This window comes from Megalops cyprinoides, chromosome 1, assembly GCF_013368585.1.
Source record: "Megalops cyprinoides isolate fMegCyp1 chromosome 1, fMegCyp1.pri, whole genome shotgun sequence".
In the NCBI taxonomy this organism is placed as follows: Eukaryota; Metazoa; Chordata; class Actinopteri; order Elopiformes; family Megalopidae; genus Megalops; species Megalops cyprinoides.
Window position 1 is genome coordinate 28,704,797 of NC_050583.1, and position 18,163 is coordinate 28,722,959.

Sequence of the window (18,163 nt, forward strand, 5' to 3'; positions counted from 1 at the left end):
CTCCCCCACATCCTCTTGTTGATAGTTTTTTTTCATGATTTTATTTCCTGTCTTTCACTTCCTGCCATACTTTGCTCATGCAGCTAAATGATGCATGATCCCTGTAGAGGTAGGTACCTGCATGCTCTCGTGGCAGGCAAAAATGAGAGAAGATGGACACAGAATGTCCCTATCACATCTCAGGAGTCGATGTTGATCTCCTGTTCATGGATTGATTTCACATACCCTCACAGTAAGTTTTTAAACATTGGTGGTTCGCACCTCACCACTTTGGTATGGCAGCGCCCACCCTACCCCCACCCTTTCTCCACCCCCACACTTCTGCCTCTTTGCTCGGGATGGCAAGGACAGAGGAGGTGCCCTTTCCTCCCGGTGGAGTAGACCCAGAACCAGCCCAACAGCCCTGCCAATCAATGTGCGTTAATGTTGTGTAACCCTGCCCTTTTCACGAAGGCTGGAAATCGATAGGTCTGACCTTTGGTGCTCTCAGCGTCTCTGTCAGGCTGCTTCTCATTGGCAGTGTGGGCCTTTTCCGTCCGGACACCGCATATCCAGACTGACTCACTTCACTTAGAGGGTGTTGGGGGGGGGGGGGGTGAGCACTGAGCTCTGGGTCACACATACGCCCCGCTCTTCTCCGTATTAAAGTTGAAGCGTAATCACAAATTGCCGTTGGCAGTCCCCCGCTTCCTCCATTTGTATGCAGAGACCTGTGTCGAGTATCACAACACACATGAAAAGGATCCCTGGTGGAAGAAACTGCTGCCCTCTGGAACCTTCCTCTTTAAAAAAGGAAGGGAGAAATAGGAATGCATCGGCTGCGCCAAGAAGATGCTAATAACAAGAGGGGGGGGAGACGAGAAAACAGGAGGCGCGGTGGGAGCAGCGGCACTCTGCCTGTTCCCCCACACCCTCATGGGGACCGACACGTAGGGCAGGCGGAGACGGAGCGCAGGAATAATCTGCTGTCAGAGGTTCCGGCTCTCCGCTCGACAGAGGGAGCGCCCAGATTTTAGCAGAAGCGCCATCCTGCTCTTTCAGTCGCAAAATCCACAGTGTTGTTGTCAACCCAGCCCGGCGGCAACCTAATTGGCGAGGAACCAGGCTGAGGGGTTCGTCCCAAGAGAGCAGGCCCTGGCAGCGCTACAGGAATATAGAATTTTAAAAGGGGGAGATTTGTTTATATATTTATTTCTTATACCCGTTCTGTCTCTCTCTGCTTTGCTGCCCTGATGGACTGAGCTTTTAACACTGACACTCCTCGACCGTACAGAAGCGATCACTGAAAAAGTTGGGTGTCAGTTTATATCTGTTGCTATCTGTTTTGTGGTGGAAATATTCTTCAAGAGATCAAGTGTTGCTCCCTGGGTGTTGTCATCACAAAGATACACAAAGATAGTCTTTTAAATCTTACCAGCTGCAAAAAAACACGCCTCTAGTTCCACTTCAGTAGAGAATTCATTGCCTTGACTGACCATCTAATCAGCCTTTGATGACTAGTCCTGTGCTTGCTCTGGGGCCACGCATACTATGACGAACTGTTTCCAGGCTTATGTTGGGTTATTGGCCTGATCTGGGATCTGTTATCCTGTCCACGTCCACTTCGCATTAATTTTAACAGTGCTGCCCAATACAATAAGCAAGTTACACTACTTATAATAAAACAAATATGTACAAGAGACTTACTAAGATCTGAATACACAAATCAGCATACTAAGAAACTTATAGAACAGCAAAAGTAGAAAAACACGAGTGACGTTTGTTGGGTTCAGTGTATATTCAAAGATGAGACATAGATTCAGTTTAAATAGGATGTTGGTTATGGGAGAGCAGGAGAGACATCTGAGATCAGACTTGTCTCTCTTTTCAATGGTCTATCTCTGTCTGCATCCCTCTATGTGTTTCTCAGTGTGGCTCTTTCTCTGTACCTCTCTGTCTCTGCTTTTCTTTGCCTCTGTCTCTGTCTCACTTCATCACCCTGTCAGCGTGTCTGTCCATCTCTGTGTCTTCCTGTATCTGCAGCTCCGCGTCAGCCCTCCACAGTCTCGCAGGTGACCTTGAGTCAGGACAGTCCGCACCGAAACGTAAACGGCACACACAAGGAGGAGGGAGCAGGGGACACACACACACACAAAACAAAAGGCCGGTTGCCAGCCTCTGCTCGGTGACAGGCTGCGTGAACCGCTCAAACTGAACTGTAGGAAGCAGGTTAATGGAATTTTATGCTAGACTGAGCCCTGTGCCTGTTTCACAATATGGCATGTTTCTGGAAATGAAAACTGAGAGGATTCCAAGATCATAGAGCGGTACACAGACACCCACGCGGAGGCGCCCACTCGCACCGCCAAGCCGCGGGGGTTCACCGGGGCGACGCGCGGACCAGGGAGAGGGAGGAGGAAGCGAGAGGGAGAGAGGATAGACCAGTATGACACTGGTACTCTTTGTAGGAAACAAACTGCAGCCAGGAAGAGAAGCAGCAGGGTGCCTTTCCCCAGCTCTCTGCCAAATGTGTTAATGAATGAAGATTAATAAGACCCCGGCGCGGGCACGGCTGTTGTCTCAGAGCCTGCCAGACCGGACTCGGAGCCTCCTGCCAGCCATTAAGCGTGCACCCAGGGAGAGTGCGAAAATGTGCGCGACTGCTTTCCCTGCACACCCAAACCTCCGTGGCTCTCCCCCCACCACGGCCTGCACTGCCGGTGGAACAAAGGCGGCTCTCTCACCGATGCTCTGAAGTAACTAGGATGAGGCTTCACTGAGCCGCTCGCTAGCGGTCTGTTGGGGCCAGCAGTGTGTTGATTGCAATGTGACGCCATTGGTTCTGATATGCAGGCGGAACTGGAAATCTTATGCCGGTCTGCCAGAGCCGAGGGGAGGGCAGATGTCATACTCTGTCATCTCAGGGCCCTTAAGAGGCGCGTCACACTTCCACCTCACTGTTGAAAGGAACATAAGCAGGAGATGAGGAAGTAATGTGTTTCTCAAATACCATTTTACCAAGTAACCATATTCTCTCTCACACACATGCTCTCTCTCTCTCTCTCTCTCTCTCTCTCTCTCTCTCTCTCTCTCTTTCTCATTTCTGTGACATGGATAGTTAAAATGTGTCTTATGTGTGTTAGTAGAAGAGACCATATAAATGAATAAAATTCATGAAACAATTTAGTTATGTTATGGATGTTGTTACATGCTCTTAGACAAGGCACTTGCAACCTTAGAACTGCTTTGGGATAATCTGACAGGTCTATAGAAGTGATTTGTACAGAATTCTTCAATATTTTCATGAGTTTTTGTAAACCACAACCCGTTGTCCTACAGTGTACAGGTCGTTATGATCTCTGCGTGCTACCCAATACGTTTATAATAGACAAGGAGTTGAAACACTGCAGTGGACTGTTATGGAACAATACACATAAATGAGTGTCATATGTGAAAGGGCATTGTTGAAAATTATTGTGGACAGACTGGTGGTGTATGATGTGTTGAGTTGATGATGGATGATCTATATTAACATTCCATCTCTTTCTCTTCACAGAGAGCCAGAACTGGTCCTGGCACAAAGAACACAGACAGCTCCTCCTCCAATGCCATCTCCAAATTTGACAACAATGGCAACCAGGACCGCATGAAGCTGTCTGACTTCAACTTCCTTATGGTACTGGGCAAGGGCAGTTTTGGAAAGGTAATACCCCTATCTTCAGCGTCTCTGTCAGGCTCCATATGTGACTGTGAAACAACCTAGAGGGTGAAAGAGATGGAATGGATGGCAGTGGGCTTTTGGTAGGGGGAGCAGGGTTGCAGAAACATATGCACTGCCTTCAACAGTCAAGGCTCCAGGCACACATGGTTTCCATGGTGACAGGCGTTTAAAAAATTATTGATATGTTGATGCTAACTGGCAGACCTTCATTTGGCTCATTATACAAAGTCCTGGTTGACGTTATCGCCTTGGCAACGGACGACACGTTTGGGTGTTGGATTCTTTCCCTCCTCCACATCTGGGCTGGCGGATCAGAGCTGAGGATCTGAATGATCCACGCAGCCGCTGCAAGCTGTAGATTGTGCGTAGAGTAGCTGGTTGGAGCAGAATACCAGGCGAGTTGGGCGGCATTGATGTGGGGCAGGCTGCTGTGATCCCTCCCCCTCCTCCTCCTGTCACCATGGCAGCGATTTAGCGTGAAGCTTGATGACAGATCCCTGTCATCCAGAAGGCCTGTGGTGAGTGGGCCATGCAGCCACAGGTTCTCCACACTCAGCACTTTTGTGGGGAAAGAACAGGAACAGTTCGTGACAGGAGGGTTCACACCAGGATGTGTGTGCCCCTCAAGCTCCTACACCTCTGTGTCTTTTAAAAGCAACACGCCTCGCTTCCACGAGGGAAAGCGGATCAAGCCGACCTTGACCTTGAAAGTCAATTCTGGAGTGGCGCACACCACTATATTGCCTATCGGTCTGTTGCCGGACATATGTTCTGATTATATATTAACTATTATTGTTTTAATTACTGCTCTTACTGCAGCATGTTTCCAGCCGCGCCATTAAACCCACATAAAAAGCTGACACTCGATGCCGGCAGCGGTTAATTACTGAGTCCCAGAGCAGGGTACGGGGAAGGCTGTTTACGGACTGTACCGCTGGAGCATTAGCAAAATCCTTGTTAGAGCCAGTGAAACAGAATGTGTCACTGAAGTCATTTACTAGGCCAAATGTTATAAATATGGTAATGAGTGTTTGTTAAGACGTATCTATGGCTTCGGAGGAGACTTTCCAGCCAAATTCCACTCTTGATTTTAATTTTTAATATACAGTGGCACTGTCTTACTTCTTGTTTCTTTGTGCTTGCATGTATATTGAGTTGTTTTGTGCTTTTACATGCAGTGGGTTGATAATGAAGTCTAGTGACAGTAATTTGCCCCAGTGGTACTGCATTGGAAGGCTTTTTGGAATGTTTTCCACCTCGTTTTATGCTTTCATTTGCAGCGAGGGGCAGATGGTCCCCTCATTGAAGCTAACATTTCCTGTTTTCTGTGAGCATATTAAGTCAGAATGTTGATGAACTTGGGTCTTAAGTCTGGACAGCATCCTCAAAAACAAAATGCTGCTCCTTATTTATTAAATTCAAAGGACCTTGAAATACCTCAAAACCAAAAGCGGATATCTGTTCTGAGGTCAGAGGAGGAGTGTTGTACTTATTTAAATATGTGCATACTAAAAAGGTAGAAACAGTTTTAGTCTACCAGTCAATGGGTTTCTACATTTACAATTTCATTTTGACCTTAAAGTGAAATGCACTTCTCTGCCATGCACCTGTTTCATCCTTGTGTGACTGTGTATGATTGCTTTTAAATACATTCATACATGAGTAGCAATATTGTGTCGTGACCATAAGATTTAATAAGGTTTACTTGCATAGCATTCATATATCGTTTAATAATCCTGACTGTTGGGTTGTTTCTGGGTGTTTTACATCTCTGTAGCTCCAGGGCAATGGCATGTCCTGTAAGTCAACTGTGTTGGTTTCCACCCTCCCCTGGCCCTTACAGGACCATACAAACAGAATTGGAGGAGGACAGAGTGTGAAATACAGGTTTTTTTTCTACATGTCTCCACCCTTATCAAACCTGTCAAATTTAAAATATTCTGGTCCTCAACCCGCAGAGTATAAATCTTTTTCCACGAGCTTAAAGCGACCTTTAGCACCGGGGTCTGTATTTATGTATTTAGTATCGCTCCCTCCTGAAATTGCTTCTCTGATTTGGCTGAGGCCCGGCGTTTGTGTTTGGAGATGGGGGATGCTGGAAGACGCGGGCGACATGTGGCGACAGATGTGCTCGCAGATTTCTCTGGAGTGGAGAATATGTTTTTGAATTGCCTGAGTGCTATCTGCCAATCTCGTGTCTTCCCTGCCTATCTCTCGCTCTCTCCTTCTCTGCCCTCGGGCTCCCGCTTAAAATGAGCGCAGTCAGAATCCGCCGCCCCATCACTCACACTTATTCCGGCATACCCATTGTTTGACACCCAAATCTGTTTGCCATCTGCCCATCGGGACGAGTTTGTCTTTTAAAATGCTGTATCTGTATAGAGACGTTCCAAGGCAAAAAAAGAGAGGTGGGGGTGATAAAGCCTCCCCCCATTGATGTCATGAAAATAATATTTTACAGTATAGAAATGATGGATGCAATATTCTATCATTGGAATACTACTTTAACTCTTAATGTAGTAATATAATATTGCATCATCTGGTAAGTGGTAAATTACTTAAAATATTTGCTATGTTTGGCGTGCAGGGCTTGAGTGACTCATTTATCAGCAATAGAATACTGCATTTTATTCAATAACTGAAAGTATAGCACTTTGGTGATTGAGTTATTTCTGTGGTATCTAAGTGATTGTGCACGTTGCTGTGAAGAAATTATGCAGAATGTGATTTATTTCTCTTATTATATAATGTGAATATTCTTTATTAACATTCTATGGAATAGGCTGGTGGCTGGTGTTTCTGAGCTGTGCTAGGTGGAGCACTTGAATAAAAGGCATGATATGGATTGCCACAGTTGTTTGGGTGTATGTTGACAAGAAGACTCAGTAGTCTCTCTCAGGATGGAGCTTCATAAGAACTTAAAGTAAAATTCTAGACTACATTGCGTGGAGACTAACATCATAAAGGGACTGTTAGAATATGCCTCACATTTACAGTAAACAAATTAACATAAGCCACAGTTGCAGAACCTTTTTAAAAAAATAACAAACCGTGCAATACCATGTAATGCTAGAAAACAAAATGGATATGATTTTGAAAATATGTGGTATTGTCCTCAGAGTATGTAGACATAAATATATTACTTTCTGGTGTCATATCAAATACAAGATTTTTATTAGTAATAGAAATGAAGTAGAAATGAAATAGTTTGAATTCCGTCTTCCAATGTAAGACATAATGTTTTTACATTAGGAATCTGCATAATCACAATGATCTGTATCTGTTTTTACAGCTAATAAAAGTCACATTTTTGATGTGAGTGCAAAGGTAACATTTTTACTCTGCATTACTTTATGCATTTGCACAGATATGGTACTAGTAATGTTTTTACAGTATGTGACGGAGTGCCGTCACTACGGTTGAGTTGACTGCCATACCAACGAGCCTGGCTCTTTGGCGTTGCGGTCAAAGTGGCATGGTTGGTACCCCATAGACCCGGGTTTGAGGCCGGGTGGGGTGACCGCTCTCGCCCTTCGCTACACGGTACCAGTTATTTTTCATGCAGTTGCTATTTGAACTTTTTTATATTTTTATGAATTTATTTATATTAAGAACTTATGTTAAGAAAACTGTGTTTTGTTTTTTTTTTTAATGTCTTGACCTGGTGAAAAACTTTGCATTTATCATCGGTTGTCTACCTAGTCTTTATAGCGACAAAACCATATTCAGATGATTTTTGTCAGGCTTCTTGGTGACATAACAGGGCTTCCAACTTTAAGATATATACTTCATTAAAAATAATATTAAATTCCGTTAGACAGTATTTGATGGTGTTTTTCTCTCTCTAAATTATTGACTAGCTTAGTTTGACCTGTATTGTATTGTTTGGCAATTTCTGCTCCAGAAGCACAGATATTCTTCATTACCGTGGACTAGCCTAGGGGCTAGAATCGTGTGTGTTCCATCATTGTGTGCACACACAATGCGAAAATCATATCTGTCATAAACAAATTGTCACAGGCAGACTTTGGTTTGGAAGCTGTGAGTGCCCCCAGGCAAGATTGCACTTGTGTCGGTTTTAGCTGTTTTTAGTGAGTTCGTTTTTGTATAATGAAAATATTTGTGACAGGCTGTTTTTTCAATTGGATGCTGCTTTGAACTTTTACCTCAAACGACACTGCATATGCTTGGCACTTCACAGACAGGACTTTGGCAATAACATTTAAAATCACTTTATTTCAACAGAGTTATAGGTAAATCATGATTTTTTTTTTTCTTTTGAATAGCTGTCTAAATTGGAGAGCTGCATTTGAACAATCTTAACAATCCACCGTTGTTATTCTGATCCTGTGTACAGTATTTGATTAAGTGGGATATGAATATATTTTTAAAATCATGTATTCTGAGACAGAAATACATTCTTTTGCGTGAAGCATGTTTATATAAGATATATATGACATTATGTTCTACTGACATATTTCAGTTTAACCGTTGTTAGTAGCATGTTGATATTTATCCAGCTCACTTTATGCCTTTTTTCTTTGAGTCATCAGGTATTCTTTTTAACCTTAAGTACTCAAGTATTACAAATGCTGGAATGCCTGTCCCTAGTGTGTATGTGTGTGGTGTCTATACTTCCGGTGTTTGCACTGTGTTTGTGAGGAGTCACTGGAGTTCTGTGCTGTGTGGGTCACCTGTGAGTCATGTCTGCCCAGACCTGCCTGGGGCTCTCAACAACCTTTTAAGGTCTGTGTGTCTCTTCTGTTCCACTGAATAGATTTCCCATCTGTAAAGAAGATCTGTCTGCTTTAACCTTTTAACCTCGCTGGTTTCCAACTGCTTCCTCCCACTCCACTCTGTCTGTGCCAGCCTGCACACACACCAATTCACTCCACTCAGTGCCAGCATGCACACGCACACACACACACACACACACACACATATACACACACACAAACGCACAAACACACACACACACTCTCACTCGCTACTCTGTGCCAGTCTACACACACTCCAGGCACAGAGATTGGATTGCCTCCTCAATGACAGAACTCTTTTGCTTAGACCCCAGTCAAACATGTGTGTCCCCTTCTCCCCCCCCTTCCTGTCTGATCCCTCCCTGATCCCTCCCAGGTGATGCTGGCAGAGAGAAAGGGTACTGAGGAACTCTATGCTATTAAGATCCTGAAGAAGGACGTGGTGATCCAGGACGATGATGTGGAGTGCACCATGGTGGAGAAGAGAGTCCTGGCGCTGTCGGGAAAGCCTCCCTTCCTCACTCAGCTGCACTCCTGCTTTCAGACCATGGTAAAGGCTACGCCCCGCTGCCACACCCTGTCCCTGTCTCTGCCTCCACCCTCTCAGGGAGAGCCTGCATGCTTTGCCCGCACCTTACTGTTCACGATGATGCATCACTTTGAGCCCACTTCCACGTGCACAACAATGTCGGCGCACTTTTAAGTGCAGGGGCGTTTAATTGAACATATTGCACTGCATATTCCCCCGTGCAGCTCTGTTCGAATGTGCAGCGTTATCTGATGAGTGCCGTGTGGGGGGAGCTGCCTGCGGAGAGGATGTGCAATAAGACAGCGCCCTGTCTGAGCCAACCCACTGAACTGAGCACAGTTAGCCACGTGTCTCTTCCATGTTATCCCACATGAATCTACAAACGACTCTACATGCCAGCGGCTATAAATACTGAATGCATTAAAAGCATGGGAAGGGGGCAGTGCTCTGTGTCTGACATGAGGAGGGCAGCATGAGTGCTTTCATGTTTTATCTAGGACACAGTAAAAAGCCCAATACTGCACATTGTAAAGCAAATGATGGGAGGCAGGCGGTTTGCAGGGAAGTGAAAGAAACAGTGGGACATTGGTCAGGAGCGTGTGTAAACATTCCTTTAAGGGGAAGAGAGAAAGCAAGTGAGGCAGAGAAAGGCGATACCACAGGAAGGAAGCTTCCTGGAATGTGTCTCATTATTTCTGTAATGAACACCGTGCTTCTTTCAGAAAGATGCTCCTTCTAAGCACTCCCTCCAGAAAAGAAAATAGTGATGAACAGTGAAATTGTTTACTGTTTCCTTTTATTTCATTTTCAAATGCAGTTCAAAGGGTAAGAGACCAATATCCAATGTCAAAATTAGACTTGCACACGACCACGTAAATTCGATTTTGAAATGAACGGGCTGTCATGTGGTATAGAATGAAAATTTTAAAAATATTAAAGCAAGGTCATATAAATTTAGCCCACGTACAAAAACTCCTTAGAATAGGAACCTCTGGGATATTTATCTGGGAGCCTGTAGCAAGTCATTCAAAGCTGATGCAAAATGCAGTGAAACACATCCCTATGTCAACAACATAATGTAGTGGAGAATCCATGGGGTCAGTAGTGCTGTGTGGCAGCTTCTCCACCCCCCTCCTGGGGCTTTACCCATGGGGAGCGCACTGCAGAGTCCTGGTGTGTCATACATTGGCTCCCACTGAGGAGCAGGGCCACACACACACACACACACACTCACTGGCGGTGGTGGGACTGCCTCTCACACGGCCAGGGCTGACATTTCCCTCCAGGCACTCAAGCTGTTGAGGAGCGTAATCCCCCCACGCTTTAAATCCCCTGACCAATACTCACGCAGCCAGAGGAATTCCAATTAGAACCGAGGAGAAGTCGTCGGAGGGGAGGAAAAAGACTTATCGGTGTGGCTCTGGAAAAAAAAGCAATTAAGAAACTTAAAGCAACGTACGTCATATTGAAATAACCGCCGCACAACATTTCCGGGTCTCTCTTGCAGTTGTGACTTAGTGGCGGCAGTTTTTCAGGAATGAGGGTGGGGTTGGTAGGCAGGGAGTTGTAAGGGTGTGTCGATGGGTGGGGAGGGGAAGGACTAAATAGCTTTACATAAGGCAGCTGGCATTATATGCACAGTTCATTAATGTTGAAGCACAGTGCCTAATTTACATCAGGAATTGCCTCTAAATTCCACCGAAATTACTGGCTTAATCGGAAGAAGAAAATGACCTTGAGCAAATAAAAGCATGGAGTGTTGGAGGCTTAGATAATGAGCCTATCCATCTCTCCTGATCTGGGCCTGTGGAGGATCATGGGAAAGGCTGGGCTGCTCATGCTCCTGTGCCATCCATTGGCAGTCAGACACAGTCCCACCGTGCATCACTGCTGCTGGCAGGACAGGCAGGCAGCCAGAGAGCGGAAAGGCTGCCTGTTACACACATTTGTCACTGGGCTATGTTATTCTGCACCGTCATCTCCTCCTTCCCGTCGGGGGTTAAAAGGATGTTTCAGCTCGCGCCTTGCTTGCGAGCCCCCAAAATACCGGTCTGACCCTGACTCTCAGGCACTTAGTAACACGAGCAGTGGATAAAGTCATTGTTCGTGGGTGTTCTGGGATGTGGATTTAGGGCGCTGTCCATGCTGCATCGCCTGTAGGTGCAGTTTGAGTAATTCTACCTCATCTGATGTGCCTCTCTCTTGGAGATGAGAAGTGGCCCAGTCCTCAGATAGGATGCCTCCATAGAATCCTGCCTCTGTTCTAAGCGCTGCTTCCATAGAACCCTGACTCTGTTCTAACTGCTGCCTCTACAGAACCCTGACTGTGTTCCACTCCTTGCCTTGCAGGACCGCCTCTACTTTGTCATGGAGTACATCAATGGAGGAGACCTAATGTACCAGATCCAGCAGGTTGGCAAGTTCAAGGAGCCCCACGCTGTGTGAGTATTCTTCTCTCTGTGGTGTCAGGGTGAGCACTGGGCCCTCGGAATATATACAAGTGCCCTGAGCATCAGACAGCTCCTTCTCCCTTGCTATTTCAGTTAATACAGTTTTTTTGCACAATTTGAATTCCCTGTGGAGAACCTATTACAACCCATATTCTCAGATGTGTGTTATACCCAAAGCTTTCTCAAAGATTTTGCTAAATTTATACATAAATGCTGGGAAGGTGGTTTCTCTACAAAGACTTGAGCTAACAAGTGAACTCAGCTAGCTCAACACATACACACACCTCTTATTGAGAAAATAATAGTATAAGTTACAGTATGATTCAGAACTATTGTTGGTGTAAATCCCGCATGTATGAGTTCACCATTATTCCTGTTTTCTTTCACATTTCTGACCCCATGTGGTGCTGTACCATGATAAACACTGAGTTTGCCATCATACTAATCACCTTGTGGCCAGTGTGCTCCCAGCCGACTTCCACTGATAATTGTGGAGTATTATCTGTGCAAGGCAGGATGGTGTCACAAATTGCAAACAGTTGCTTTTGTGTACCAAGCCTGCTGATTACTTCATACTTTTTTCTGTTCTACCTGGATAATTTTGCATTCTCACTTATGATGAATGCAGTGTCTTCATTATGGAGCAGGAGCAGAGAAAAACATCACCACCTGGCCATTTCATCACATCTCAGCTAGCTCCATCTTGGATGTCTGCTTTCACTTTGTCTACACAGGGGCATAACAAAAAAAGAGAAATATAGTCTGTTTTGAAATCAGTGTATTATAATCTAATCTAACCTGTGTTATAAACATTGGTTTATCGTATCTGTTAATTTGATCCATATGCTGTGCATTTCAGCCAGAAATTCATCGAGATAAACACATTTTCCCTGAAACGTATGTGTTGATATTGCTTATGCTACAGCTCACTGGTGTAAAAATGTGTCCCAATGACTTGCAGTTGTAGTATTACACGTAGGTCCTCATAAAATGGCTCGGGTTCATTTGTAAGCCATTTTTTAATAGATCGGTCCTGAACCCAGACAATCTCAGTCCCTCCTTTGGGCTGAAGCTAGTTTGATGATTGTGTGACTGGAACAACCCCGCACTCCCCATCTTCTAAAACCTCTCAACACACCAACAAAGAGACAGAACCACCAGGACAGGGGGAAAAATGGTGAGGATGAGAAAGGCATCCTAATTGAACCGGACGCGTCTCACTGCGCCTCAGTGATCAGCGCAGGTTTGAGGCTCCGGCGTGGAGCTCGACAGCAGCACCGAGCGCCTTGTCAAGACAAGGTCACCTGAGAGCGGGACAGGATCTCCCCTTTCCGGGAAAGTTTACTGAGATGTCAACAGCCTGGCAGACTGGCACAAACAGCGTCTGACGCGGGGGCCTCTGCATAATCTGCTGCAGCTCTGAGCCGCTTCATCCCTGTGTGTGTTTTTCCCAGCATTTCAGTTCCATAAGTGATTCCACCAAAAGAAATGAACCGCTTGCCTCGATAGTAGGAAAGATCTGCGGTTGGCTCTGGGTCACAGTCCTGTTTTGGTCATTTTTGAAGTTGTTCTTTCATTACATTACATTACATTAATTTAGCAAATGCTCTTATCCAGAGCGACTTCCAGCACAAGAGAACAGGAGTGTATCCATTGAAATTGAAAGACCAGGCTAACGACATTCCCAGACCAGTGAATGTGAGCATAACGCTATTCAAGCACTACCACAAGTTGACTTGTGCAACCTGACTAGACAAGGGAGTCCAAGTATACTACTATACACCAGTCACTAGATCACCCTAGATCACCCTTTTGCATCTTTCAATACAGACACTAGAACAAAGACTGTAGAGGTGTTTCTTTAAGTTCCTCGTGAGAGGGCGGACCGTGAAGAGTTCGGTCTGCAGCAGTCTGAGCGTGGCAGCAGAGCAGGGTCGGGCAGAATTACTGCAGCAGGAAGTGGTATCCAATGCCTCCTGTTGATCTTATCAGCGGATATCCACCTCCACAGTGACTGCGCTGACCTTTCCCGCTCATCTGCAGCTAAATAATGGACACATTCCTGCCACAGACACACAGCTCACCTTTTCCCAAGGCTGCGTGTCTCTGCCACTTTATTTCCTTTTTTTCAGCCCTTACAAGGGTTACTCAAAGTTTCACCACCACGGGCCGTCTGGTGTGCACGTTGAGGTTTTACACTGCTTTATTTTCTAAGATCTCAATGTGTGAGGAGAGGAGAGCTCATTATCCATTCTGCAAAGGGCAGAGATTATGATATGGCCCTGTTTTCTCCCTTGCACGCTTCACTGCATAACGTTAGCACTGAGAAGTATGTTGATAATTGCAGCATCTCGTGTGAAGTGTAGTGTCTAGTCCTGTGTGTGCTTTCGTGTCAGTGCTCTGTGTGTGTGTGTGTGTGTGTGTGTGTGTGTGTGTGTGTGTGTGGTGAGGGTAGATATATTTATTTATAAGCAGGTTGATTTAAATGGGACTTCTTTGGTGGAAGGCATTTTCTCTTTTGTTTCCCAGATAACCCTCCTCTTATTTACACAATTTAGAAAGTACTTTGCATGATAAAAGCAAATGGCAGAGGTCCAGAGGATGAGAGGTGTTGTAGTGCTCTGTGCCCTAAAGGAAAAAATCATTTCTCCATCTTTTGTTATTATTTTTCTGACGTTTCTTTCCCTTCTCTGTGAGCTGGCTCCCTGACAGGAATACTAAAAGCTTTGAACTGTGGAGTCCTGGGAAAGGACGGGGGAGCACGCACACACAGGCTTGTGTTATTCAGTGGCGGGTTATATTTTCGGTCTTCCTCCTCAGTGATGTGCTCCTATCTGGTTACGCCCGGGGTGTTCAGTAGCCCCTGTACAGACGGATATCTGGGGACAAGCCACCCAAAACAGTCACCTCCCTTCAATGTGCAGTTTGCGGCAGCCCTGCAGCCAAAGTCTGCAGACTCTGTCGCTGCAGCTAAGCTCACCACCAAAATAACTTTCACCTTTTTTTTTCTTCTAAAAACCCAGTCTCTATTTTTACTTTGATTAGTATGTGAATTCCTATTTTTTTTTCCCCCAATTGCTTTTCTCCCAGATAAAGCGGTGCAGCGGGGCGTGCGGGCAGGGTATTGCTGGCAGCAGTGGCCAGTGATTGTGTTGCATGGAGCGTGGCGGAGACAGAGGCTGGTGATTTGGGTCCGCCGAGCCGGGCCCTTTGTTCTGGGACACGCCCGCTCCCCAGCCCCATCAGCCGGGGTTAATGTTGCGTTGCGAGTTGTCAAGTCAGAACACACATCCATCGGGGATGCTGCCTCCCCAGCAGCAGCGGCAGAACAATAGCATTGTCACTGTAGGGGCTCCGGGCCTACAGCACTGTCATCCATATGCCCAGTGTGCACTGTCTGAACGTGAAGAAGATGCACTTTGATACCCGCAGGCTTGCCGTGCGTGAGCCAGACCGCATAGGCTTTTTTGTTTTGTTTTGCTTTACAAGCATGCAAGATCCGCAGAATCTGCATCCACAGTGTCGGCCGCCTTTCTCTGTTGTGTTGGTTTATGTTGTTGCTTTGAGCTGTGTTTTGACCTGGGAGAGGCACCCTCTGAAGCGGCGCTGTGTTCTTGCTCGCAGGTTCTACGCCGCAGAGATCGCCATCGGCCTGTTCTTCCTGCACTCGAAGGGCATCGTGTACCGGTGAGTCCCCTCGGCGTGAGTCCCCTCGGCGTGCGCCGCCACCGTACAGTAAGTGACACGTTGAGCGGGGCGGCGGGTCTGCGCTCTACCCCGCGCCCGCTCCGGCCCCGCCCCCGGCTCCGGCTCCGTGCGCCAGGTGCCACGCCAGCCTGTGACAGACGGGCAGCGCCAGCTGAGGGGCAGCGGGGAGGCCGTGTCTCTGTCACAATGACACATCGCCACCGCGGGGACGCTTCTCGGGAAGCCGTGTCGCCTGTCACCGCCGCTCACCTAGGCCAGAGACGCGTGCTGGCATCAGGTAGGCGGCGGGTGACGGCAGGTCCCCGCCTCGCGGTGGCAGATGTTGCACGCAGAGCCCCCCCCCCCCCCCCCCCCCTCCCCTCCCATCCACCGATCCCAGCCTGCGTCTGCTGCTGCCTCTCTCACAGACCCCATCCCCTCCTCCCATCAGCGCCTTACTGCACACGCTCATTTCCTGCTGGAAGTCTGGCTCCGCAAGGATTCGCATTTCAATCCTGTTAAGACTGTAAAAGGGTTTGACCTTGATAGTCCTCCCGCTCCCTTGCATCCATTCACGTGTAGAAATCCAGAGAAACAAAGCCTTATGATTCATGTCTCAACCCTAGTAGAAAAAAGCAAGAGAAATACTAATTATTAAATAATTTTTTGTCAGTATTGCGTCCGACAAGCTGCTCCCTTCTAAATGTATAGTGGTGAAACAGGGTTTTAATAAACAGCACTTGGCACACTGAGACAAGGTGCACAGTGGCAGAGCTCGGCCCACCTGGAATCCTTTTTGCTCCGATTGTCACAAGAGAAACAGACAGCAGTCATGAATAGTTAGATAACCTCTTTTCTCCTTTTCGCTAACCCTCTCTGCCACATTCAGCACCCCGGCCAGAGCAGTGAAACAGACTCCACCGCAATTACCCACGGCCCATGATTTAATAAGAATTTGCCACACGGCACGCTTGTCATCTTTTTTTCCAGCGTGGCGATAAGTTCAAAGCCGAGCCATTAAAAACTGCGCTGATAATTCTCCCGCGCCGCATTCTCTGCCACAGGGATCTCAAGCTGGATAATGTGATGCTGGACTCCGAGGGCCACATCAAAATCGCTGACTTTGGCATGTGCAAGGAGAACATGTTGGACGGGGTGACCACGAAGACCTTCTGCGGCACCCCTGATTACATCGCTCCCGAGGTGAGGGACGTGCGTGCGTGCCTGTGTGTGTGTGTGTGTGTGTGTGTGTGTGTCATCTCCGTGTCCTCGTTGTCACAGTGGCACAGATGCCACCACCCAGCACTCATTAAGGGTTTAAAGGAGCCGTTTGGAGTAGAGGTGGTGCAGTCTATGATGGTGAATGGCCCTGGTGGCCTACATATATGCTGTAATGGCTGTATTATTAATGTGTGCCGTAGAATGTGCCGATTACACCAGAGGCAGATCCCACAGGGTCCAAACAGGTGGAGGAACCACAGTGATCACCCACCCAATGAGCAAATGCACTCCCCTTTAATTTCATAAAGCTGTAAATGCTGTCATATCATCATTGGTTTGAATAAAATAGTCAAGTTCTGCTGATTTTAAAAAACACCTTATTTTATTTACAGTGGCAGAGATAGGAAAATATGAAGCCAGAAACACAACGAATTATGTGTACTCTTCAGCAACAGGGGTGCAGGCACAAGCTGAATGTTGCTAACGGCAGCAGTGTTAAACTAATGTTGAATAACTCATTTATCATTGGTTTCACTCTGCATTCTGTGCTGTTGTTAATTTTCCATTTGTGACACAGCACTGGGTTCTGGTTCACAATTTGTAAACCACTGGCCTGTAATACCCCCCAACCAGTTACTCCTCTGCACCCCCCTCAGTCCTGTCTTCTCCAGCTGTATTGATATGTGTGAAGAGTCAGTGGGACCTTCCAGTAACTTCTGCCCTGTTCCCACTCCACCACTGAGTCAGGGCTTATAGATGTCTTGAACCCTTGGACTCCCTTGAGCCCTCACATTACTAGTTGCATAACTGGCAGGTGGGTGTGGATATGTCCTCTTCAGTAACACTAAACACACTGTGGTAGTCACAGGATACAGAGGGAAATGTGTACACCTGATTTTAATAGTAATTTTTTTCTCCAGTGTGAGTTCCCAGTGATCCCACTGCAGGGGATAGTGGAGTGTGAGGTGCGGTATGTGGCGTGCGTGTTGCAGGGACATGCAGCGGGACAGGGAAGGAACTGACGCTTTGACGTGGAGCAGGGGGGCCGAGGCTGCAGCAGCAGCTCTGTAATTAAGTTGATTAGATATCACACGTTTTTTTGACAGAACAACAGATGGTGTTGCCTGAGGTCTAGCAGTTCCAGAATGAGGAACAGAGACTGATTGGAATCACACAAACACACACACACACACACACACACACACGCGCACGCACGCACGCACGCGCAAACACAAACATTGTGTTGTTTGATTCTCTGACAGTATTCAAAGGACTGAAATGCACAGCAGTCTGCCTGCACATTTGAGACCTGTGTTAAATACGTGTGTGGTTATGGATCCAAAATGATAGCGTTTCTCAAAATGGAGGCTTCAGATAACCCGTGAGTGTGTGTGTGTGTATGTGTGTGTGTCTGCATGGAAGGCTGCCTTTGCAGTCAGTGTAGACGCTCCTGATAATTGGTATTAGGAACATAGTTGCACACTGATTCCCTGAGGTCAAAATAGAGAATCCACAATAATGAAGTACATTCATTACAATCAATTTTTCCTGGGTTTTCTGCAGCGATTAGCATGCGTCACACACTGCCTCTGGATACACTCGGCTACACACTTGAAGGGTAACGGTAGCCTCAGCAGACTACTGCAGTACAGCCGCACCACAGATTGAGCGAGACCGCATGTTGCAAAAATGCTTTCCCTCTGTCTCTTTCAGAGTGCACCTCCACACCAAGCTTAGAGGCATCCTACTCCAGTCACACACACATACACACACATACACACACACATGCACACACACACACAGTCTTCAGTAGAAGAAC

General features: G+C 46.6%; 1 protein-coding gene across 2 annotated transcripts in view; it reads left to right on the forward strand.

The window, feature by feature from the left end:
- The window catches only part of LOC118774668 (protein kinase C beta type-like), a 113,096-nt gene that overhangs the window by 72,063 nt on the left and 22,870 nt on the right, over window positions 1-18,163 (forward strand). For both annotated transcript variants that reach the window (XM_036524082.1, XM_036524072.1), the window contains exons 9-13: window positions 3,536-3,682; window positions 8,834-9,007; window positions 11,336-11,427; window positions 15,061-15,123; window positions 16,188-16,326. In XM_036524082.1, the coding sequence (XP_036379975.1) occupies window positions 3,536-3,682; window positions 8,834-9,007; window positions 11,336-11,427; window positions 15,061-15,123; window positions 16,188-16,326 (615 nt within the window). The remainder of the gene's footprint in view (window positions 1-3,535; window positions 3,683-8,833; window positions 9,008-11,335; window positions 11,428-15,060; window positions 15,124-16,187; window positions 16,327-18,163) is intronic.